A 25,264-nucleotide genomic window follows, 5' to 3' on the forward strand; every position below is an offset into this window, starting at 1 on the left:
GTGTGAATAGTGTGTGGCTCTAGTTGTGTCAGTGGTTTTGATGTCTCTCTGCTGGCAATGATTTGAAATTGTAAAGGGTTGTAGGTACTGTCAGTGTGTGTTTTATAGTGCTGTGGATGTGGTGTGTGTATGGGTGTCAGTTGTGTGTTGTTTGAATTGTCCAATGTGGTGGTGTTTTGTTTGTGTGTGTCCATTTTGAGTGCGGCTGTATGTACCTCCTATGGTTTACCGCCGTTGAATATCCACCGTGGTGAGTCGTGGGTCATAATGTGATGGGCGTAGTTCTGTTGGTGTGACGGTGTGAGTTTTGATACCACCAGTTTATCACTGACCTTTGGGCTGGCAGATTTGTGTATGTGGCTGGAAACTGACGGATTGGTGTGTATGTGTCATAATATGGTGAACGGATATCCGCTGCGGCGGTAAGTTGGAGGCAGTCAGCGTGGCGGAAAGTGGGATTTACCACCAATGTCATAATAAGGGCCCATGTTTCTTACAAATCCTATATTTAGTACGGTGTCCTCTAGGGGCTGTTCTGTGCATTACAGTCAAGATACTACAATATTTGCTTCTTTTTGCAAAAACTTTTTGCCCATAACTCACAGCACGACGTACTCTTTCTGTCTAGATCATCTTTGGGTCCCAACACTAGGTTGGGCGGGGAGGGGACCCCAAAATAATAATATAAATAATATAATAAATAATGGCAATATTTGTATTTTTTGCTGCAGACAGAAGAAGAAGGTAAATTGAAGTGCATTAGTTATATTCAGGGCCACTGGAATTAAGTGGCAGAGAGGACCAAATTATGTGGCAAGAAACATTCACAACACCACTAACTCTAACTCAAGCAATTGCAAGTCTTATTGCACTGCAAATGCTTGCTTTTTTTTTGGTGGGTCAAACATTTATCAGTGAAGAGAATGCCCTTCCCCTAGACTCCCACCAAATGGGGTTGGCTGTTTTGTTCACCTTCCCCTCCTGGAAGGGTAGTGGTTTCATTTACAGACATGAGTAGATCTCTCACCACTTCAAATAGGGGAAAGGGTAGGAGAGGATTTTGGTAATGCTAAAGGACATGCATGTTTTTTTTTTTTCAAACTTGGGCAAACCACACCCTGGAATTCCCACTTACCATCCTTTCAGGGGAGTTCACAAGTATTTATGTCTACACTCATGGCAAAGAAATTCGTACTTGTAAAACCATTACGTCAGTCATGAATTTCTTCACTGATTCCTAGGAGGACTGTAAAAAGTAAATTCAGTTGTAACTGTTTGTTTACGTCCTAATTTACCTTTATGAATCAGGCTTCATGTGGTCATTTTATAGTTTCTTAGTAATAATGTAACCATCTTTAAAGCGGTCTCCCTTACCCACAAATGCATGTGTGACTGAAAGGTGCAAAGATTAAAGGCCCGTCCTCCTTCTAAAATGCGCATTTATACTGCCTCCTGTGACAATGTAGCACTCTTTGCCCCTCGGTGGGTTTGACACCAGGACCTGCTGGATCTGCATACATGGGAAGTCAATAAATATTATAGATTAACAGTGAGTAAATCACAGCACAAGCGTCACAGGGACAGTGGCCTGGAAGGAACTTCAGAAATTTCTTGGCATACTGGAGACACTCAAAAGATGTAGGATAGAAAAGGAGTGGTGTACAACAACTGCCTCCCCCACAGTTCTAACAGTCTATAATTTTCACTATTCTGTCAAGAATCTCCTCATTTCTCTACAAGCAATCTGTCTCCAATAAGTTGTCCCTAACTTTTGATCATGGTCTTGCAAAATACCCTTTGGTTAAAATGTCTGCCTAAAAATGTAGGGCTCAGTTTGCCCACATGGGCTCACTTTCCTTTAATGCAATACACACAGTTTCTGGCCACACCACGTTCTCACTGCTCCTGCTGGATCACCTTGCTGATGCCTCCACTTGCAGCCACGTTACACTGAATGAGAGGATCAAGCTAAGTATAGCCATGCAATGATGGACGGAGGTCAGGTAACGATCGACTGCATATGTAGATCTGCTACCCGACTCTGTTGTTTTTCACTGGGCTTTAGGCCATCATGCCTACACTCAAGTATTCTGCCTTCAGAGTCTGAGTCAACACTCAGACTCTGTTCCTACATATACCGTGCCGCTTGTTCCATCATCACAAATATCTGAAAAGGGGAAATCTACTAAGATATCAGTGCAAAGGAGCTGGAGGGTCTTTAGAGTGTGACAGGCCTGATTCTGTCTTTACAGATTCCACACGAGATAACTATGTCAGGGAGAGTGGTGTGGACCCCCATGCTGGAGAGCACAGCAGGGAAAGGTGGCTGGAAAGAAAGCAGCTACATATCATTGTGGGGTGCCATGAAATGACACATTGAGGGATGAGAAGCCGAAGTGGGGAAGCAAGCCAAGAAGGTCAGAGTACCGTGATGGTGAGCGAGTCCAGGAATTAGATATCAGAACCACTGAAAGAAGGGGGAAGGCAGAACAAAACATTTATTAATCGGCCCAGAGAGTGCATGGTAAGTGTGATGCATAGTGTGGCTCGGAGAAGATCAGGACACCATAATGGTAATCTACACTACAAGAAAATGATCTCTGCTACTGATCACAGTGTAGGCCTGATATTTCAGTGGTGCCGTGGTTTCCTTAGAACATTATATCAAGCTTGTGAGAAAAATAATTTATTTTGCATCTAGAAGTGCTAGATGATGTTTCTACAACGCTATATTGATTTGGATCAGAGAGGTCGAGGACAGTTCTGTGAGTCACTTCTGCTATACCTTCCACTTGTTAACAAGAAGGCCAATATTTACACCTAAAGTTTCATTTTTCTGGTTAATGTTAAAATTTCCAATCTCTTTCAATAAAAGTTTCACTTTTTAGAAACCTCAATCTAAGGTCAACTTTCATGTAATGTTGCAGTGTTTTTCTTAAAATGCAAACTCATTTCATCTGTTCTGTTTTAATTTATGTCTTGAGGCGAAGTATTACATGTGTGTGGTGGAGAGCCCCATGCGACCTGAGCGAGGGGTTCTTGTCACTTATGTGGTCCCGAAAGCTATAGCAACCACGATTATGTGTTGGCCTAAAGAGTATCCAAATCTTTGTCTTTTGGTAGAAAATAAATAGATGAAAAATAAAGCCTGTAGAAAACCAATGATTAGAAAATGTTTTTCACATTGAAAACAACAAAGCTCATGGAAACTTTTTTAAGTGTTTGCCAAGTCTCTGAAGCACATTATTTAAGAGTGATATACAAGGATTTCATGGAAGGCTGCCTTACCAGCTATGGTATTATTGAGGGGAGAATTCATGGGACAAGAAAGGTTTACTGAGTAACAGTGCACTGAAAACTCGCCCGCCTTTGAGAGAGACAATATGAATGTTCTCCAATGTGTGCAGAAATAAAGTTCTGTGTGCTTACTTTGCAAATGGGTGCAGCGGAGAAAACATCCTGAACTAGCCTGTGACATTGCCCAACGCATCTCTTTCAAGTTTGTCATTCTATTCGCTCACATATATAAATTCACTTAAAGTCACTGGACAGCATCACACTTTTATGTGATCAATTTAATTCTACACGAGGTGTTAACTATCTAATCCCTAAGGGCCAAGATATCATGGAAAGGGTCCTTGTATTCATTCAACGAACGAGGAAAAAGAATCAACCAATGTGTCATTGTGTTAGCTGGTGCCTCAAATGAACCTACACGGACACTACGAGATTGTCTATAGAGAAAGTACATCTAATAATTGAAAGAGTTGTTAGATAACAAACACATACTCTCTAATCTACTTGCTATAGTTTTATACACCATGCCAGAACGGTCGGGAATCAAAAGTGATGAAAACCGCCATCATCATTGGTCGTTTACATTACGGAGAGAAGATTCTATGCCTCTTCCTGGATGAAAAGGAAAAGATGTGTGTGTTTTCAAATACGCACCAAGCTGTAGTGTGACAACATTAGTCTTCACCAAAAATAGACTTCTGGTAATAAAAGAACAATTTCCCTGAACCAATGGATCTAATTTAGATTTTTTTAGAAAAGCAGCAAGGTTGCTTCAACTGGATAAGCAAACACTCATGTTTAAAGAATCATTCACCAATTTAAATAAAACAGAGAGCAAAAAGTAAGCATTGTATACTATGATTTAGCTGGACAAGGACTCCTTTACTGCACATCAGTTCACAACTACATAAACGTCTACTAAGGAAAATGAAAAATTATGATCTTTCAGGTTCCCTAACAAGGAAACATAAGATGGCGCTTGACATCATGATATAACGATGAAAGAAAAAGTGTACTAACAGATTCAATATCAATACCATGCTAAAAAACATTTAAGAGCCTGATTTAAAGTTTGAGGAATGGATTACTCCATCACAAACGTGACATATACCCTGTCCACCATATTACAAGTGTCTCTAAATATAATGCTCTTGTAATACAGCAGATGGAATATCCATACACAGAACTCTAGATCAGGCCCTAAAACTCCAGATGCCCAATTTATTAAATGAGAAATCTGTGATTTTAACACAGTAATCTGTAGAGGCCGGAAATTCAGATGACAAAACATAGGTGGTGTTACCTGAGATGAAATGGGGAAATGCTTTAATTTCAAGATAGACTAACGACACCTCAAGCACATTAATGTACAAGCCACTATTAGGTTTGAGTAGTCCATCCACCAGTACCGATCAGGATGAACAGAGTGGGAGATTTGCATCTGAGTAATGAGACTTTACTGAGGCCAGTGCTGCTATGATCTCATAGACCAGTGAAGGCCCTGCATAGGCAATCTGGCATATGGCACCAATAGGATCCATGAGACCATGCAGATGCAAGATCTGCACAACCAGGATCAGAGCCAAAGTAAAATAATTCTGAATCATCTCTTAAAGATCTGCAATCATCACCAGGGAGGTGGGGAGGCTTTCATGTGGGCTAGATCCTGACCTGCTCTGATGAAGGTTATCCTCTGCATAGGAGACACGTGGGATTTTTGGCCAAAGCCAAAGTTGTGTAGAAAAGTTATCGTTCACTGAAAGCAATTTCTGACTAGCATCAGGGACTCCACTTTCAATGACCAATCCTCCAAGTATGGAAGTACAATGACATCTGACAGTCACTGTGATGCTGCTACAACAGCCAGCACTTCTGTAAAGATGCTTGGAGTAGTCATAGGTCTGAACTGTAGAACTGGTAGTGCTGGGACTCCACTGAGAACATTATGTAACATATGTGGATGGGACCAATCAGAAGATGGAATTAGGTATCCTAAAAAAAAAAACTAGAGAAGCCAACTAGTCTCCCACAGTCAGGAGAAGTAGGCCTTGACTTATTGACAACCTATTGAACGTTTCCTCCCATTGCAGGTAAAACCTTTCCCCTTCCAGACAATAAAAGTTTTTTTTGCAGTTTTGTATCTCACAAACTCGACCCGAAGGTATGGGGGGTGCTTTATAGAAGCACAGTTACATTACCCAAGGACAGTACATTTTTGTGTTTTCTTTAGGCACAGGAAAAGTAAGTGATTGTCCTAGATTCACAGGGTGTTGGGCAGATGCCAAGACTCTAACCTAGTTCCCCGTTCCAAAGGTGGCAGGTCTGGCTGTTATGTTGTGGTAGGGAGGAGGGGTTTGAGAGGTTTGAGTGAGCAGCGGATGGCGAGACTGTATCTACTGATGTCGATTTTGTACCCTAGATTCATCCCTAGCCCGACAAAAGTAGTATAGCTGTTGGAGGCCATGGGCTGAGAAGATTTTCTCTTGCAAGATCTTACCGTCCTAGAATAGCCATGAAACGTCCAATATTTTTGACAGAATTGATGCACTAGGCACCAGAATCAAACTGCAGCTCACCTACTTTTGATGTGTTTTAGAGAGGAGCTGGATTTCTCTCTGAACAGCCAGTTACAATTGAAGGGCAAATCCATGGGAGTGACTTGGACAGCTCTGGAGAAAATGCATCCAAGGATACTGCTGCAGTGTGCCAGTTGTGCCCACAGGATGGACAATGGTGTCCCCAGAGTCCAGAACACGCTTTTTGGATACATCTAAGCCATCATAAACAAAGGCATTTTCATGTGGCCTAGCAAATTGATTACAATAGCTTCACCTTTTAACAACTGACATGAACATATTGATTCAGGAGACAGGCAGCATTAATGGTGCAGAAGGACATGCCCTTCTCCAAGATGTTTCTGAGAAAAAAGACAAGTCTGTCTCAATGAGAAGATGCCAGAGGAAAGGCATTTAGATTCTGATTTCACGAGGATGTTTGGCAAACCATACTTTCCTGTGATGGGTAAAAAGACCAAAAGCATGGCTTTGATGTATAGCAATCTATCTGTTGGCACCTAGGCCCAAAAATGTTTTTTCCCATGCAGCCATGACAGGATCTAAGAGGCCTCACAGAACAGAAGCAAGCGGTTCCGTCACTGATATCTCAGTCAAAATGTTAGACTTAATCTCAGATGAAGGCCAGCTCAATTCCAAGGCTTCAACTGCTTTAGATACTACAGTCATTAATGAGAAAATTTCCCGTGAGAAAGGGTCCTCAGGGAATTGAACGTCCCCTTCTAGTGAAGTATCAAGACCACTCACATTTTGTAAGTCTGGATATAGGCAAGTATCAGTATTATAAATGAGAAGAAGGTTATCAACTGACAATTCATCAACCTCTGTATAGCCATAGGCCCACATTATAACATTGGCGGTAAGTGCCGCCTACCGCTGTGGCGACGGCCGCCAAATGACCGTCACCGCAGCTAACATCCATCAGCCAAAATATCACCACAGCCGGATTTCCGCCACAAGAAGGGCGGAAATCCGGCTGTGGCCATACTGGCAGATTGTGTTAAGGTGCTGCTGCTACCACCAGCAGCGCCACGCCAGTAGACCGCCGCCAGCTGTATTTTGACAAATAATACGGCCTGGTGGTGTTCTGCTGGCAGGCGCTGCTGGCGGTAGCAGCGCCCCATCCCGTCCCCTGCCAGAAGACCCCCTGGATGCAGGTAACTCGGGTTTCTGACAGGGAAGGGGGATGGAGGGTGTTGTGTGGGTGTGTGTGTGTGTGTGTGTGTGTGTGGGTGGGTTGTGTGCATGAATGTGTGCGTGTATGCGAATGTGTGTGTAGTGTTGTTTGCGTGTGTGTGTGCAAGTGTGAGAATGCATGTCTGCGTATCAGTATGAATGTGTGGAGGGATGCATGCATGAAGTAATGTATGCATGCATGTATGAATGCGTGTATGCCTCTGTGAGGGAGTGTGTGAATGCGTGGTGTGTGCCTGCGAATGTGCATGTATGGGGGCAACTGGAAGGAGGGGGAAGCGGATGGGGGGGCGCTGGGGAATATAAGAGGGGGTGGGTGCGTGGGTCTCCTACCAGTGACAGGGAAGGAATTCCCTGTCACTGGTAGGGCCTACCGCATGGTTTTCATGGCATTACAAACACCACGAAAACCATTGCGATGGGTAGGATTAAAATGCCGCCAGCAGTACAGTAGCGGCTGTCGGGTTGGAGATTGTTATCTCCAGCCCGGCAGCTGCTACCGCCATGGCGGTCGGAGTGGTACATTGGCAGGTTGGCTTCGGCCAATCCGCCAATGTCATAATGTGGCGGTATGTAGCACCAGCCTGTTGGCGGTACTACCGCCACATTTACACCGACCGCCGGGGTCATGATGACCCCCATAGTCTTTATCAGATGGTGCAAGGACATTGGAATCTGAGGCAAAAATATCCATCATTCATGTAAATCTCTGCAACCTAGGGATATGCCTTACAAAGTTCTCTGCTTCAAGAGACATCATATATTTTACCCCATGTGTGACATCTGCAACAGCACCAAAGAAGGCTCCACCCTAATGAGTGGTGACAACCTGGAAGGTTTCGGCTTATAGGTGCCAGAGCGTGTGGAGTCATGGGATGAGGTGACATTGGAGTCAAACCAACCAGACTCACCAACCCTGAAGAAGGGTCATTCCTCCTGGGGTGGTAACTCAAACAGATAAGGTGAATCAACAAGTAGCGTGGATGGTCAAAACCAGGCCCAGAAAGGTTCAAATGAGGTGTATGTTGGCAGTACACACCAAGGCAGATTTCATGCTTGTGGTCCCTCTGTGATGATTCGGCAATAATGTCAGCAAACAGCTCCCTAACAGAACTCTGAGGAGGTTGTTAGTCCAAACACCACGATCTATGCCTTTTTGTGGCCTCAATTAATGAGCTGACCCACTATTCTGCTACCTGTCTCGCATCAGTTAATGGTTAATACTGTGCAGACACGTCTTATATTCAGGGTATCTGTGTACATTTCTACTTGTAAAATTTTATTTTCAGAGCATAGCCAGGCATGCCAATGTGCCACAATCGATAACTTAACCGGTTCTGTGCCGCGGACGTAATGGTTACATCCTGCGGCACAGTGCTGCTGTGCCCAGGACGTAACCATTACGTCCTGGGCACCCAGCCCACAAAGAGCGCTAGCGCTCCCTCTGAGGGGTTCCCCCTCACCCCCCCAAGTCAGGGGGGGTGACGTGACGTGACGTCAGCGCGCTGACAATCACAGAGCCTCCCCCATCGCGCTTTGCATTTCTCTTCCGATCACGTGGGGGAGGCCGAGAGAGGCTTCAAAGGGAAGGAAATGTATTTCCTTCCCTTTGAAGTCACTCTCTGCGTTTTGGCAGCCGGATTGAAAGCAATCAGGCTGTCAAAACGCCCACTAGACACCAGGGATGTCTTTTTTGAAAATGAAATGGACATAAGGGAGCGACCCCTTGGGCAAGGGTCGCTCCCAGGGGGGGGCTTTTTTTTTAAGGCCTTTTCTGCCCCCCCTGCGGGCAGATCGGCCTATTATTAGGCCGATCTGTCCCCAGGGGGGGCAGAAACCTCTAGGCACCAGGGATAAATGTTTTTTTTCTTTTGTTTTTGTCTTTTGTTTGTTTTAGGTGTGTGGAGCGACCCCTTAGGCAAGGGTCGCTCCCATAGGGGGCAAATTATGTTTAGGCCATTTCTGCCCCCCTTGGGGGCAGATTGGCCTATTTTTATGAGGCCAATCTGCCCCCAAGAGGGGCAGAAACCACTAGACACCAGGAAGTTTTTTTTTCTTTCGGTTTTCACGTAAGGGGAGTGACCCCTTAGGCAAGGGTCGTTCCCCTGGGGGGCAAATTTATTTTAGGCCATTTCTGCCCCCCATGGGGGCAGATCAGCCTTTTTTAATTAGGCCGATCTGCCCCCAAGGGGGGGGCAGAAACCACTAGGCACTGGGGATTTTTGTTGTTGTTGTTTTATAGATGGGGAGCGTCCCCTTAGGCAAGGGTCGCTCCCCTGGAGGGGCAAATTGTATTTAGGCCATTTCTGCCCGCTTTGGGGGCAGTTCGGCCGATTTTAGGTCAATCTGCCCCAAGGGGGGCAGAAACCACTAGGCACCAGGGATCTTTTTTTTTGCGCCGTCACGCAAGGGGAGCGACCTTGTAGGCAAGGGTCGCTCCCCGGCTGGGGTGGGGGGCAAATTTATTTTAGGCCATTTCTGCCCCCCCCCTGGGGGCAGATCGGCCTATTGTTATTAGGATGATCTGCCCCCGGAGGGGGGCAGAAACCTCTAGGCGCCAGGGCAAATTTTCTTCCTTTTTTTGTTTTTTTTGTTTTTGTTTTTAGAGATGGGGAGCGACCCCTTAGGCAAGGGTCGCTCCCCTGGAGGGGCAAATTGTATTTAGACCATTTCTGCCCCCCTTGGGGACAAATCGGGCGATTTGAGTTGAATCTGCCCCAAGGGGGGCAGAAACCACTAGGCACTGGGGATCTTTTTCTTTTTGCGCCGTCACGCAAGGGGAGCGACCCCGTAGGCAAGGGTCACTCCCCGTGGAGGGGGTGGGGGCAAATTTATTTTAGGCCATTTCTGAGCTAGAGGCCAAAATCCAAAGGTAGGAACTGTTTTCTGTGAAAAAATGTGATGTGTCCATGTTGTGTTTTGGGCCATTTCCTTTCGTGGGCGCCAGGCCTACCCCACAAGTGAGGTACCATTTTTATCGGGAGACTTGGGGAAACGCTGGGTGGAAGGACATTTGTGGCTCCTCTCAGATTCCAGAACTTTCTGTCACCGAAATGTGAGGAAAATGTGTTTTTTTAGCCACATTTTGAGGTTTCCAAAGGATTCTGGGTAACAGAACCTGGTCAGAGCCCCACAAGTCACCCGATCTTGGATTCCCCTAGGTCTCTAGTTTTAAAAAATGCACAGGTTTGATAGGTTTCCCTAGGTGCCGGCTGAGCTAGAGGCCAAAATCTACAGGTAGGCACTTTGCAAAAAACACCTCTGTTTTCTGTCAAAAAATGGGATGTGCCCATGTTGTGTTTTGGGGCATTTCCTGTCGCGGGTGCTAGGCCTACCCACACAAGTGAGGTATCATTTTTATCGGGAGACTTGGGGGAACATAGAATAGCAAAACAAGTGTTATTGCCCCTTGTCTTTCTCTACATTTTTTCCTTCCAAATATAAGAGAGAGTGTAAAAAAGACGTCTATTTGAGAAATGCCCTGTAATTCACATGCTAGTATGGGCACCCCGGAATTCAGAGATGTGCAAATAACCACTGCTCCTCAACACCTTATCTTGTGCCCATTTTGGAAATACAAAGGTTTTCTTCATATCAATTTTTTACTCTTTATATTTCAGCAAATTAATTGCTGTATACCCGGTGAAGAATGAAAACCCACTGCAGGGTGCAGGTCATTTATTGGCTCTGGGTACCTAGAGTTCTTGATGAACCTACAAGCCCTATATATCCCCGCAACCAGAAGAGTCCAGCAGACGTAACAATATATTGCTTTTAAAAATCTGACATTGCAGGAAAAAGTTACAGAGTAAAACGTAGAGAAAAATTGCAGATTTTTTCACCTCAATTTCAATATTATTTTTTTTCAGTTGTTATTTTCTGTAGGAAACCCTTGTAGGATCTACACAAATTACCCCTTGCTGAATCCAGAATTTGGTCTACTTTTCAGAAATGTTGTGGTTTCTGTGATCCAGTATTGGTTTCATGCCCATTCCTGTCACTGACTGGAAGGAGGCTGAAAGCACAAAAAAATCGTTAAAATAGGGTATGTCCAGTAAAATGGCAAAATTGTGTTGAAAAAATGGGTTTTCTAATTCATGTCTGCCTGTTCCTTAAAGCTGGGAAGCTGGTGATTTTAGCACTGCAAACCCTTTGTTGATACCATTTTCAGGGCAAAAACTACACGCCGCCTTCTGCAGCCATTTTGCCAATTTTTTTTAAACAAAACGAAATTTTCACTGTATTTTGGCTAATTTCTTGGCCTACTTCTGGGGAACCCACAAAGTCTGGGTACCTCTAGAATCCCTAGGATGTTGGAAAAAAAGGACGCAAATTTGGCATGGGTAGCTTATGTAACAAAAAGTTATGAGGGCCTAAGCGCGAACTGCCCCAAATAGCCAAAAAAAGGCTCGGCACAGGAGGGGGAAAAGGCCTGTCAGCGAAGGGGTTAAAGATGAAGCAGATCCCAATATTCTAGGGAAAAAGTGAAGAAGTTTGCACTCGAATGATTAACTCCCATATATCAGGAATCAGTTTGTGACACGTCCTATTGAAATGCAATCAGTGCTTGGAAGACAGGCTAGGACTAGGGGTCCCATGCACCTGCTGCAGAGACATGTGCACCATCTGCGTCCACAGGTAAGATCCTGGCAGTTTGGTAGCAATATTTCATATCCATCTATGTAGAAATGAAAAACAAGTCTACGGCGGGCTAGTGGTTATCTACAAATCTAAAATGCCTAGATGCTAGTGCTTCGAGAACAGCTAGCCACATTTTTTAGGTTTCGCCTGTGCTATCGAAAACTTTTGTGTAAACAATATATATATATTAAAGAGGGCTGAAAGCCCACCCATTCCATACCTTGACTTACCATTGGCTGGCTCCCACATGGCTCCAACTCCACATTACCATTGGCTGGCTCCCACGTGGTCTGCACATCGCTCAACTTAGCACTGGTGGGGTCCTATGTGGCTCTTTGCTGATCAACTCCTCCTCGCTTCTGTCATCGTGGCATGGAGACTGGCCTCAGACCCAAGTACTACTTCCTGTGGCCGTCTCGTTCCACTTGCGGCAGCTGGATGCTTCTGATGGTAGGTTTTGCTGTTTAAATTACTCTCCCCTTGCATTTTTTCAAATTTGAATAGATACCGAGCACTCCGTAAGAGTGCGTGTGCAGGCAGTCTTCTTCTCTCCCTGGCGCTCAGGATGCATAGCTGCTCTTAACATGCATTCTTCCGGCAGCCTGGAAATCTCCTCCTCTGTTTTCCCCACAGTATCTTTAGCGTTAACTAGGACATTAGCTTCAGCACGAGCACTTATTAATCTGGGAGCTATGTTGCGGCACTTGTGCCCGAGGTGTTTTTCCCCAGCTGAAGGGTGTTAAAAGCACAGGAGAGAAAGACTTCTTTATCGGATACAAAACGGCCGCCTTGCGAGGTGTCTCTGGAGGCCTGGGGAAGGCTCGGTCACATTGTGTGTGAAAGTATGCGTTTAATTCCCCAAGAATAATTTCCTCTGCTGTCCCTGCTTTATACTAGCGACCAATTGGGGGGAGGGGGGGGGGAGGGAGCACAACAGAAGCATTGTCGTGGGTAACACTATGTTCATATGGGAGAAAAGGCACACAATGGAATATTGCAGCAGTTGGGGTATTACAAATTTGAGTTGGGTCTCTCACTTTAAAGCATTTCAGAAGCAGCTGTCGCGCACCGATTGCGATTGTTCCATACACACATTTAGACAGACAAAACACAAACACAGACTGGGCTACACAAACAGACAGCAGAGACACACACCCTGTGATAGATGGATCACATTAACACACTTATTAGGCAGTGACACACATGATGATAGCTGGATCAAACACCAGGAGCCAGCAAGATCACAAACTCACACGTGGGCAGCTATGACCAACACACTGCAATAACATGGACTCATAAGCCGGATCAGAAGGGTAACACAGATAACCCACAACATTAAAAGGATGGTATTCAAAGGGTCCTTGCAAGCAGACTTTTACTTTACAGGGCCATCATTCTCACACAAACAAATGCAAACCTTCCACTCTAACGGAAGTGGTGCTCTGGAGGTCACTTTGCGTGCAGGCTGAGCTGTGCTGACTGCACACTCAAATTACTTTGCTCCAACAAGAGTCCAGTCTCACAGGGATTGTACATGCTAGGCTGCTGCTCAAGAGACATCAATGCTGCTAAGTTGTGCACAACTTTTCCAGCCTGTCCTGTCTTCTTTCATCACTGCCGTCTTCTTACTTCTTTATCGCATTCCGTCTTCTTTCTTCGCTGCAGTCGTCTTTCTTCTTTACTGCTCTTCTGTCTTCTTTCATCACTGCCGTCTCGTTTCTTCTTTACCCCATGCCGTCCACTGTTTTCTTTCTTCACTGCTGTCTTCTTTCATCTTTACTGCATGCCGTCTTCTGTCTTTCTTCACTGCCGTCTTCTTTCTTCTTCATCACTGCATCCCATCTTCTGTCTTTCTTCTTCACCACATGCCGCCTTCTGCCCTTCTTCTTCACTGCCGTCTTCTTTCTTCTTTACTGCATGCCATCTTCTCTCTTCTTTCTTCACTGCCATCTTTTTTCGTCCTGTCTTTTTTCTTCACTGCCGTCTTCTTTACCACATGCAGAAAGAAAAAACATAAGCGAAACCTATCGGCTTTACCAATGCTTGTTTCTAATCTGTGATGCAGAGGAAAGGGAAGGTAGCAGCTAGCAGTTTCAAATCGATGAGCATGAAAAAATGTACACCGCACTGTAAAACCATCGAGGCATACAAGATTAAGTTATGGAAAAGGAAGCTTCAGAGTTTGCACCAGCATCAGTTATTTTTCCTTTCTATGAGTGGGGTTCAGTCCTCTTCAGCGGATTTGGTTTAACAGAAGCTAGCAGTGTAACTAAATGAGGGTCTTAATCCTGTGAGAAATATTGAGGAAGCAGGCCCAGGCATAGTACAGCTGTGCAATTTTGTCGGGGCGGCACCTTTGGTCTGTCAGAATGGATTAATTTTTCAATATTTCTGCATTTCTTATGTGCAAAATTTAATCAAGCCCGGCTGGGAGCCGATCGAGTCATTAGTGTTATAAGCCATTATGAGCCGCGACTTGCCCAAGAGATTCAGAGCTCAGCTAGTATCTTTGCATGGAAGTCCATCCCTGTTGCTTTCACATTAATGAAGCTCTGGGAGCACCTGTCCTGAGAGTCAAACCTCACCCCGGCTGCCAGCGGGGGCCCTGCTGCATGCCAGGAAGGCGGCACTCAGCGCATGCGCTGTCTTCCAGGCAGCAACATGCTGGTTTCTTCAACCCATTCCTTGTTTGTAAACGGAGATTCAAGCAATGGCCTCAAAGTCAGGCTTGCCTTTGCTTACATTTTTGTATGGGCTTGGGCTGGTTGAAGATGAACAGGAGCACATTTCAAACCGATGTACCCACGGCCCAGACTCGGGGCCACATTCCAGTGATTGGAGTGTGCTGATCAAATGCTAACAAAACACACATAATACTAAACCAAACACAAGCAAGAAAATACAGGATTAACATTCTATTAGTTACAAGCAGTGCAGTGCTCAATCTGTAAAACACTGCCCAATTTCTCAGAAGCTCACAACGTCCGCTGCCAAATGTCAGAGCAGCCGATACTACGGTTTTGTGGTGTTGATTCCACCTCATGCATCTTTACTCCACCACCCCACACTCCCTGACCCTTTATGTCGTGTTTGCAGGTATTTTTCATCCCTGCATCACTGAGCTTCCTTCTTTCGCTTTCTCGTGCTCTGCCTTTTTGTCTCACTTGTTCTTGGCCAAAGCCTGATGATGGTGTTCCCAAAAATGAGTGCTGGTGTGGGCCCCACTTGCAACTACCAGCTCAAATTAGCACTGAGCAGGGATATGAAATAAAGCAAAATCTAAATGCTGGCATATTGCCATAACCACTGGAATTATATGGGAAGAGGGGATCACATTATGTAGCAGAACTGACTAAAGTATCCAGCAAGAAAATAAAAATTATGTGGTTTAATGTGGCACTTTATGTGGCAGTATTACTTCATTATTTTGTCATTTTTTTACAGTGTTAGCACTGCCTGTGGTAAAGGTTTCTCACAGTGCTTAATGTATAATTAAAAACGTGCTGATGCCCAAAGCTCTCTTTTGAAACATGCGGCTGCTGCATTTAAATGTGCAAGCCAACACCGGGCCTCCTTTATCCATTTATAGCCACTCCCTGCCCCTTCAGCTCACTCTTGCAGATTTCTGCTTTCTCCCTTTGTGACACTTTTTTGTTTTTCCCTTCTTCCGACTCTCCCATATGTGTATTTTTGCTTGCAGTAAAGGCCTGCGGCAGAAAACTAAGTGCCAGCCTTCAAAAATAAGTGCTGGTGCTCCACACTGGAAACCACCCACTCAAATTAAGCACTAGTTTCTCCTCATCAATATCAGATTAACATTCAAAAACAGCAATCAGCAACTGATAGGTGACCTGCCACTGCCTGGCAAAGGCCTGCTACTACACTGCAAAAACGCTAAAAACGACTTTTTTTGGTTAAAATCTGCAAATTATGATGGGTTATGTGCAGCAAATCTATAACTAAGCGGAAACTCTGCAGTCGCAGAATCACATAATTCCAATGGCGTTACCTTTAATAATGCTGTCCTGGGGAAAGTAGCATCATCTCGAAAATAATTTTTCACTCAATGAATTTCTAGTAAGAAATCCCTCCGATGAATCATACACAAAATGGTTTCTCCCTTTTACATGTTCTCACCTGTGACTGGTGTTAGAAAGTGATAAGGTGGAAATTCATATTTTGTGGAAAATTTAGAATTTGGGCGGCTGACTTCCAACCTGCCACTATCACAGAGGAAATGCATCTATCACAAAAGCAGATGACGTTTTCTTCGATTGGAGGCAGGACTTTGTCTACTCAGCACCACCTCTACCATCATGGCAGAAGCCAAACAGGGGAATAAAATTCTGACAATCTACAATGTCTGTCAACCATGATAGATGTGGGACAGGATTGACTCCAAAGTGAGGGTACATTTATAGTACCAACATTGCAAATGTCCGTGATACTCAGAGTTTTCTGGCAGCACAAAAGAGACAGTTAAAGAGCTTTCTATGTAAAACCACAATAGATTACCGCATAAAAGTAGTGTCACTGGAATGGCTGGTGGTCCAGTCAACCTATATAGGGTGGCCGATCCAACACCATTTCAGAGCAATCACAAATGTCACTAGTCTTTCACCAGAGTGGAGCCAGAGCGAATCTGCCATTGGTAAACCATGAAGACCATCTCGAAATGAGATGAGTAAAGTCAGATGTGGGTGCTAACAAGATATCTACCTTTTTGGCTGATGTCTCCTTTCCACCCACTATAATTCATGCGAGAGTTTCCTGTGCAACTGCAACAACTAAACCAATAATGAGCAACAGTGACTTTCTTGATACTGGGGTTTTGTACTTCCTTTGTTGTGCATGAGCAGATTCAAGAAAAACCCTTTACCGTTCAGGAGTGACTTTAAGTGTGATACTTGTACCGCCTACGTAAGGGTGTCAACAATAAAGGTAATACTGGGGAAAAAATCGAGCAGGAGAAGAGATACTAATGTAAAGGCCAGCAGCTATCTTCATGTAGGGGAACACCAGAAATATACGGAAAAAAATATATATAATGCACATTTTAAACAGAAACAGCTGTGTTGTCATAACCCAGCACAATGGTATTCGTTATATTTAACTCTGAAGGAGAAAAGTAGAAGTATGATTCAAGAATGTCCATTCCAAGATAGTGTCAGACCCTCACATGTACTATAAATGATTTATGCTGTGCAGAGATAGTGAACTAAAATGCACAGTTCTACTGCTCCAGTCAATGCGCATTCCAGCAGAGATCCATGAGTGCCCCTTGAGAGGAACTCATAACTTTTCATTTCTTTCCATCCTCTAGGGCCGCATTGATAGGAACGTTCAGAGCAATTGGTGCTGACGGATTTCAGTTTGGCATCTGCTCTTTAAATCACTCACTAAATTAAAGCAAAACTAAGAATTCCTAATTTAGTTTGGTGGCATTTTTCACCTGGCTCAAAACGCCCCTATTTCTTCTCTTATCCTGTTCAGGTACCCAACTCATCCAAGTTTCTCCAATTAGACTGGAATCCACAGTCCCATCCATGTGTGTATTTGACATATCCCAAGACTATTCTAACAAACAGCAAAGCACTTTGGGCCACATGAACAATCTAGAAATTCCATTTCCTAATTGTGATTCTTACTGAATCGTAATTAGGAAATCACGATTCCTGATGTAAGAAATCTTACATCTTTAAAATAGCACTTCCTAGTGTGTCACAAATTGACCTGCCTCATCAATATTAACAAGGTCGGTCAGAATTTGCGACCAAAATTTTATTTAAATGCTACCCATTTACCTTAAAGGAAACGAAAACAATTAAACTTTGAAGTTACATTTTTCAACAGAAGGCAGTGTTCCCTGCAACCATTACCTACTCACAAAAATATTATTTTAACATTCTCAAAGGGGAATGGGTGTCTAGGGAACCCTGTTCCCTTTGCGAATGGGTTACCACCAGTTTTTAACTGATGGTAAAGTATTACTGTTTTGCAACTGGAATTCGATTGCGCAACAGAAATACATACCAAACCAATATCGTTTTTTGGAATGGACACCTAAAACACTCCCTTCCAAATACTGAATTGCATATGCAAATTGCTATTCGGCAACAATTTACCGAACCGCATTTTGAACATTTGAAAAAAACATTTTTGGGGTTGCAGATAAACAGATTCTGGGAATCAGGTCATTTTCGACCGCAAAAATGCTTTGTACATCTGGCCCTTTATGTAGTGTTTAATGTCTGCAGGAAGATTTCCAGCACAAGGTGTTGTAGAAAGACCTATGGGCCAGACATTGCTACCAAAATACAGGTTGCAATTTGTGACCAGTGTGGTATTTTGTGAACCAGCAAGTGTAGTAATAGTTCGGTTCACAAAATACTCAATCAGAGTGGGTTACAACTCAACCTACCTCATGAATTTTAATGAAGTAGATCAGTGGTTCCCAACCTGTGGTCCGGGGACCCCTGGGGGTCCGCGAAGACTCCTCAGGGGGTCCGCGACTGCTTGGAAAATTAAATAATATTAATAGATTAGGTCTCCAGCTTTCAGTAATAAGTTAATGGGGGGTCCCCGGATTCCAATAACGATTCAGTGGGGGTCCCTGGGTTCCAGTAATGATAAAATGGGGGTCCACAGAAGTCAAAAGGTTGGGAACCACTGAAGTAGATCACAAATTGTGACCCACGATGATTGACTGACATCACAAGACTGGTGTCCTGCTGGGGTCAACAGACCATTATTTCTGTGATCGCTTTTAAATAAAGCAATCTTTTTTCTTTTTATGCATCCCGTTTCCTTGCAGAAAACAGGATGCATTTTTTTTTTTTTCTAAAAGGAGAGTTTTATAACAGTCGCTGTTTGGAAGAGACGCCCTAAATATGTCCCTTCCAATTACAGATTTGGTATTTAGTCACAAACCAAAATTGTAATTTGGTAACTTGTTACAGAATTGAAATTTGTGTTTGGTACATACAGAAAGGTCAATTTGCAGTCAGAAGCTGTCTGATTTTGCAAATCAGACCCTTAGCGACCACAAAAAGCCTTAGTACATCTGGCCCATCCTGTGTGCGAGATGAGAAAAATAAGATTATAGAAACCAAGACGTAACCAGAAAAGAAAAATAGAAGCTTACAATTGGAAAATTGCTGGGCACCATACACTTACATTGTACCAGATCTGTTTAAACTTGGAGGCATGAGGGAGATAAGGTGATTTGTCCAGAATCACAAAATGGGTGAAATGCAGAGCCAAGTTTAGAAACCAGGTTTCTGAATTTGTAGGTCAGCAGCTCCCCAAACGCTAAACCCCAACTCCTCTGTTGGACAAATATTTTTGTAAGGTCATGCTTGTAGTGCTTTTGCAGCAGATGCACAGTGGTGCATAAGAGATCTATAGCTACCTGTTAGAACTTGGCACTGTTGGTTAGAACGATGCACGCTGAAGGTGGGGCTGGGTCCTGAAGCTCGTCTTTTCCTGATTATGTGACCTCTTCCGCTGAAGGACTCCTGAGAGATGTTTGCTGGCTGTATCTGCATTTCGACCTCTCCTATCTGAATGTAGCCCATCTGTGGATGAACAAGTTACACGTATTTTAGCGCCGCCAATAATTGCATGAATACAGCCAGACCCCCCATCCTATACACTTGTGGCAACAATCACAAAATCTGTCATTTTCAAAAGTCGAAAGTGCCAACACCTAAATGAGGCTTAAAGCATCCACTGAAGTGCAGCTCTACATCCCCTCATTCGTTAGGAATGTATGCTTCTCCCACACAAGCGCACTCACTCCTTTGGTAATCAAACTCGTTCTTGTCTCTCTTATGAGCCCATACTTGCATCTGTATTTATTATTTATAAACCACAAATCTAGCTTGATAGCAACGAAATGCTTTTCACTAATTGGGGTCTTCAATCGATCACTGTCCACAACAATGAATCAGTATTCTAATTACTGTATTGCTATCAGTCCATTAGCCAATGAGAGTTTCCTGGTCACATGAAGTATGGTGGATTGTGTCTTCCAAGACCTTGCTCACATCAGATTGGAACATGGCGCTAAGGACTTGGACTTTAATCCTCTACTTCACCATGGTATCATGTATTATTTTTAAGGATAGGGTGTATGTTTGTGCTTTTTCAAATTTAGGTGCAACTTGGCCAGCTCAATCTGTACATGTTGCTGCCAGTTCATCAGATTTTGAGGGCAGCCACTGGAGATGACGTTGTTGTAGTCTTGGTGTGTCATTACCAGAGCCCCTGTTAATTTATGCTTCGTTTTTGTATACACCAGCGTCCACAATAACGAGACCACTTGCCACTATAGGTTTTCAGGTCAGGCTGGTGTCTGTTCTGTGTTTTTTCAAATAGCGGAATGTCAGTGGAGGAGCAGGGGCGAGAAGTAATGAAACCCTCCCAAGCCTAAGTGAGCACTGTTGATGCTGGCAGAGTTTTTTTCCAGTGGTGGAGCTCTGTGAGGAGATGGTGGGGAGCAAGTGGCGTAGACTTTGTAGTCTTCCATACATGAGTGAGGACTTTGTCATGGGGTTTCCCTGTGGAGTGTTTTACACTGCGGGGGAGGGAAGGTACAATGGCTTCACATTGCCAATTGTCTCTTACAGATCCCAACTGGACCTCTATACAGGATATCTGTTTATGTCCTCTCAAAAAACCTATGTGAGTGTGTATCAGAGTCATTGTGGTGGGGTGATTATGACTGATCTCTTTTTTTCTCGGTGTCTACCTTCTCACCTCAATTGTGATGAAGTTAATACTTCTCAGGCATCTTGTTTCCCTTCTTCTAGTACTCGAGGTCAAACTGTCGATATTCTCATTTTGTTTCTATAGTTCTCTAGACGCTTGTCCATTTGTTCTTGTGTCTGGTATTCTTTGGGTCAATGTCACTCTGAAGAGCCTCTCTGTACACGTCTCCAATCGTAATTTTAATTTAAGGGATTCTCTACTCCCCAAGACTCTTATTGTCTTACAATTCCGGTTGCTGGTAGTTCCAGATCCTTCAAGCATCTTGTCTTAATTCCCTCTAACCATAGAAAGTCAAATCTCCATACCTTTCCTTGAGACACAGTCCCAGTTTCAGGGTCTTTCTAGGTGTGTATTGAGGGCCTTTTCACATCCCACCGGTAATTATGCCGAGTCTTGCAGAGAACTGTCTGTGTCAATATCCACAGAACAGGTGAGTCCCCCCATGACCCTTTCAAGAGTTTGTTTAGACTACCCCATCCTTCCCAACTCCACACACCAAGGGGCAGAGGAAAAGGGAAAAATTACCATACGTAATGTCTCAGTGACAAGATGATGCAGTGAAACCTTTCAGGTTTTAAACAAGCATCGACAATGATAATAGGCCTGGTTTGTTATTTATGTGGTATTGTTAGTTTTACTGAAACAAATGTTGAAAGAAAAGAATTGTGTCTTGTATTTCATTTATTCATAGATCGCATTTAAATTGTAATCAATACATACATGCAAACCTTTGAAAGTAATGACATGCAAAGTTGACATGTAAGTTGATAAAAGTCAAAAGGAAGCACGTTAAATTGTATTTTTGATTATTACTTAGGTGTTTATTTGTTCAGTTTGATAGCACAAACTCTGTAATTGTATAGTAGTAGAAAGTTATTAAAGTAAAAAAGAGGGCAGTGGAAGAATGATAGTGTTAAAAGAAAAAGGTTAACTTATTTTTGCAGTGTTTGTTTTAAAGTATCTGTAAAGTCTTATTAAGTGATGACGTTAGTTCAACTGCAGCTTCATTTATTCAGTGTGCATGTTTTGAGATGGAGAGTGATTGAACTGATAATGTTTGCATGTTGCTTTATGGCACGGTAAAGTGCATAGTGAGTGTGCGCAACATAATATGCCTGGTGCCTGTTAGTTTATAAGATGTTGTGTAAATTGTATCGTGTGTTAAGGTGCAAAAGGTTAGGATGTGAGAAGTATGTGCACAGCATAGGTTTGTTGTGTTAGTTTAATCACAGAGTTCAAAAAATCTCCTGCATACAGCCTTTACAAAAAACAATTTCAAACTCAATAAGGATGTGAAAATTAACTTCTTCAATGTTGTCAAGTTCAACATAAACATAACTTGGCCCTTTCCACAAACCCATCACCTCAAGTGAGGCAGATGACACACACACTGCAGAGGCGGCATCTGTCAGGTATGGTAGAATGTAGGCAGGGTAGGTCGGTAAGTGGGTAGGGTAGGTTAGGTATGATATGTGTAGTAAGTATGGTAGGTATGTTAGGTAGTAAACATGGTAGGATAGGTAAAATAGGTGTGGTAGTGTAGCTTTATTGGGTAGATATGGTAAATAGTGTGGCAGGAAGATAGGTTAGATGTGGTAGGTATTTTGAGCACTGTAGGTAGGTGTTGTAGGTGAGATAGGTAATCATGGTAGATTAGGTATGATGCTTAGACATGACAAGTTAGGTATGGTAAGTATATATGGTAAATTAGGTATGTTTGGTTAGAATAGTATTCGGAACATGAACGTGGTAGGAATAACAGAGGGCTAATATGGAGTGGATAAAACTTAACAGAACAGTATGTGTGGCAAATTTGATTCCTCTTTTTTACAACACCCTGGAGATTCTAAAGGTACCCAGGGTTTGTAGCTCCCCCTGAAGAAAACTGAGAAGATAGCAAAAATATACCTGCAAGTTGTTTTTGGGGGGGATATTGTGAAAAACGTGCTCTGCAGGAAAGAATATGATTTTTCTCCATAAAAATGGCACCAACAAAATGTTTGCTATGCTACGATCAATGTAGTCTCAGCTTTTAGGTACCAGCAGAGTTGTATCAAAAACATTCCTATACCACAGTTTTTGCATTTTTCTAAGATGTAGTCCTTTTTTCCTAATATTGTGTATTCAACCTCCTTATTGTTTCTAGTGAAAACAGGATGGAAACTCACAGATTATCCTGGAAAGCTAACCATTTCTGAAAAGTAGACAAAATTCTGAATTTAGCAAGGGGTCATTTTTGTGGATCCCACAAGGGTTTCCCAAAGAAGCTAATCATTAAATTAAAAAAAAGAATGAAAATGAGTTGGAAAACAGCACTGGTGAATTTTTCATCTGTAATTTTTGGACACGCTGAACGATTTACAGAAGCAGTACGCCATTATGTCCCACAGACCCTTCTGGTCGTGAGGCTATCTAAAGGGTTTGTAGGTTCTCCAAAAACTTGCGATACCCAGACCCAAAAAGTGAGCTTCAGCTGAACATGAATTTTCATTTTGTACCAACTATACTGCAATTCATATAGTAAAATATAATGAGTTACTAATGGATATGAATTAACACATGTATTTCTAAAATATGCACAAGATGCTGAGTTTAGGAACAGTGATTACTTGTAGACTTCTGAATTTGGGGTTACCCATGTTATCATGAGGCCATTTTTCAAAATGTTTTTTTTTTTCTGCAAGTTGGCTTACATTTAGAAGCCAAAAAAGCAGAGAAATCCAACTGGCAATAAATAATTTTTATACTATTTCATGTTCCCACATGTCTCCTAATAAAAATGGTAGTCCACTTACTTGGCTGGGCCTCGCACCTGCAAAACAAAAGCCCCAAAACAGAACATGAAGACATTGCATTTCACTCAGCAAAATCAATACTTTTTTGACAATGTAGGTAGCTGCAGAATCTGGGCCCTAGCTCAGTAGCCACGGACAGAAACCTACCAAATCCAGATATGTTGTAAATCTTGACACCCAGGAGGGTTCAGGTGGAAAGACTTCCATGGCTCCCATTACGTTTTTATTTTTACCCAGAAGGTCTTGCAAACCTGAAACCTTGGATAAAACACAAAATGTTCTCACATTTCTGTGACTGTAAGTTCTGGAAACTGTGGGGATCCATACATTCCTACCACCCAGCATTCACATACGCCTCCTGATACGAACAGTACCACACTTGTGTGGTTGGGCCTATTGCCTGTGACACAAAACGAGACACAGAAACATCTGTTTTACCCATCCAAAACCAACACTCTTTTCGCAATGTGGTTCAGACGCCACCCTGAGAAACCTACCAAACCTGAACATACCTGAAAACTAGATGCACAGGGGAGTACAGAATTATTTAACTAAGTGTTGTAGGTTTTTCTGGTTGCCGATTGTCCATGTACCCGAACAGTGCAGCCATTCAGTATGGCAAGTGAGAGAAAAATAGGATTTACTCCCATTCTGATGGCACACAAGCAAAAACTATGCTCTAAAGAATCATAGTTTCCACTTGCTTGCCATGAGAATACTTTAGTCCCCAGGGAGGAAAGAAAGATTGTTGTGCCTGTTTTGGGTGGGGGAGGTGAGGGAGATAGAGGTGGAAGGGAGGGGAGGGTGGAGATGTGTGTGATGGTGAGAATTTGGTGCACACAGTGGCAGTTGGCCTCCAGCGGCTGGTTGGCCTCACTCAGGGCCCTGCAGCCAACACCACAATGGGGTGAGAACAGGGACTGCAGCAGGGGCTGGATGTCATATCAAGTTGGCTGCTGGGTCTGGTGAAAGGTAAGATCCTTCAGTCAACCCACTGCTTGGGAATTAGGTTCAAGTGCGGTCTCAAATGGCAAAACTACTGAAATTCATCATTTATAGTTGCCAGTGCACACTACACACACCATAACCAGGGCCGTCTGCCATCATCAAAAATGCCAATTTGCCAACAGTACGGAAACAAATACGAGCTATCAGGAGAACAATATGGTGTACAGTGCCTGGTTTATTTTTACACTTGCCTGCTGTGAAACCACATTTGAACGTGGTGCCTCAGGAAGTGACTGCCAAATACTTTAAGTGTACTACTCTGAAGTGACACAGCTAAACCCTGGGCCATGTTAATTAACAGGTAAGTAGCTCATGGATGCCCCCAGGGGTGACAGAAACCCAGCCACTTAAAGCATTAACAAACCAGTAGATGTACTATAAAAAGTCAACAAGGAGTGTCAGAGGGCCGACCACAGTGTAATAACCAGGGACTACTATAAGGAGTCCACCAGGAATGACATAAGGCCAAGGACTTGCATTACTGTTAAGCAACATGAAACTGGGCTACATGGAGTCCACCCAAAGGCGACAGAACCCAGCTACAGGAAGTTCTAATATGCAGCCACACAATGTGCAATATGCAATCAACCAGGAGTGGTGGAGGCCTAAATCCAGCAGGCACTGTTAAATACCAAGAGGGTACAACAGAGTACATCCATTTGAACCCAAACACCTTCACGCACTATTGCACTCGCAATTAATATACTACACAGAGATACCAGGTGCAAGAGACAGTCTCAGGACTGGTAAATAACAAGGGAGTCATTTATGGGTCAGACCTAGAAACATCAGATGTCTAACCCATGTTAGAATTCTTAAACAGCCAGTGAGTATACCGTATGAAGTCACCTAGGAGAAACTGAGGCACAATCCCTGGACGCACTGTTAACTAATCAGTGAATACAACATGGAGTCCACCCAGGAGGAACAGAAAACCTAGCACTGGAAGCACTGCTAAGTGTCTCGCTATTAGAATAAGTAATG

At 43.4% G+C, this 25,264-nt stretch overlaps 1 protein-coding gene across 2 annotated transcripts in view; it reads right to left on the reverse strand.

Moving 5' to 3' along the window:
* ADAMTS17 (ADAM metallopeptidase with thrombospondin type 1 motif 17) overlaps window positions 1-25,264 on the reverse strand; it is a 1,096,962-nt gene that overhangs the window by 1,049,844 nt on the left and 21,854 nt on the right. For both annotated transcript variants that reach the window (XM_069222781.1, XM_069222782.1), the window contains exon 3: window positions 19,117-19,282. In XM_069222781.1, coding sequence (XP_069078882.1) covers window positions 19,117-19,282 — 166 coding nt within the window. The remainder of the gene's footprint in view (window positions 1-19,116; window positions 19,283-25,264) is intronic.

This window comes from Pleurodeles waltl, chromosome 3_1 (genome assembly GCF_031143425.1).
Source record: "Pleurodeles waltl isolate 20211129_DDA chromosome 3_1, aPleWal1.hap1.20221129, whole genome shotgun sequence".
Lineage (NCBI taxonomy): Eukaryota > Metazoa > Chordata > Amphibia > Caudata > Salamandridae > Pleurodeles > Pleurodeles waltl.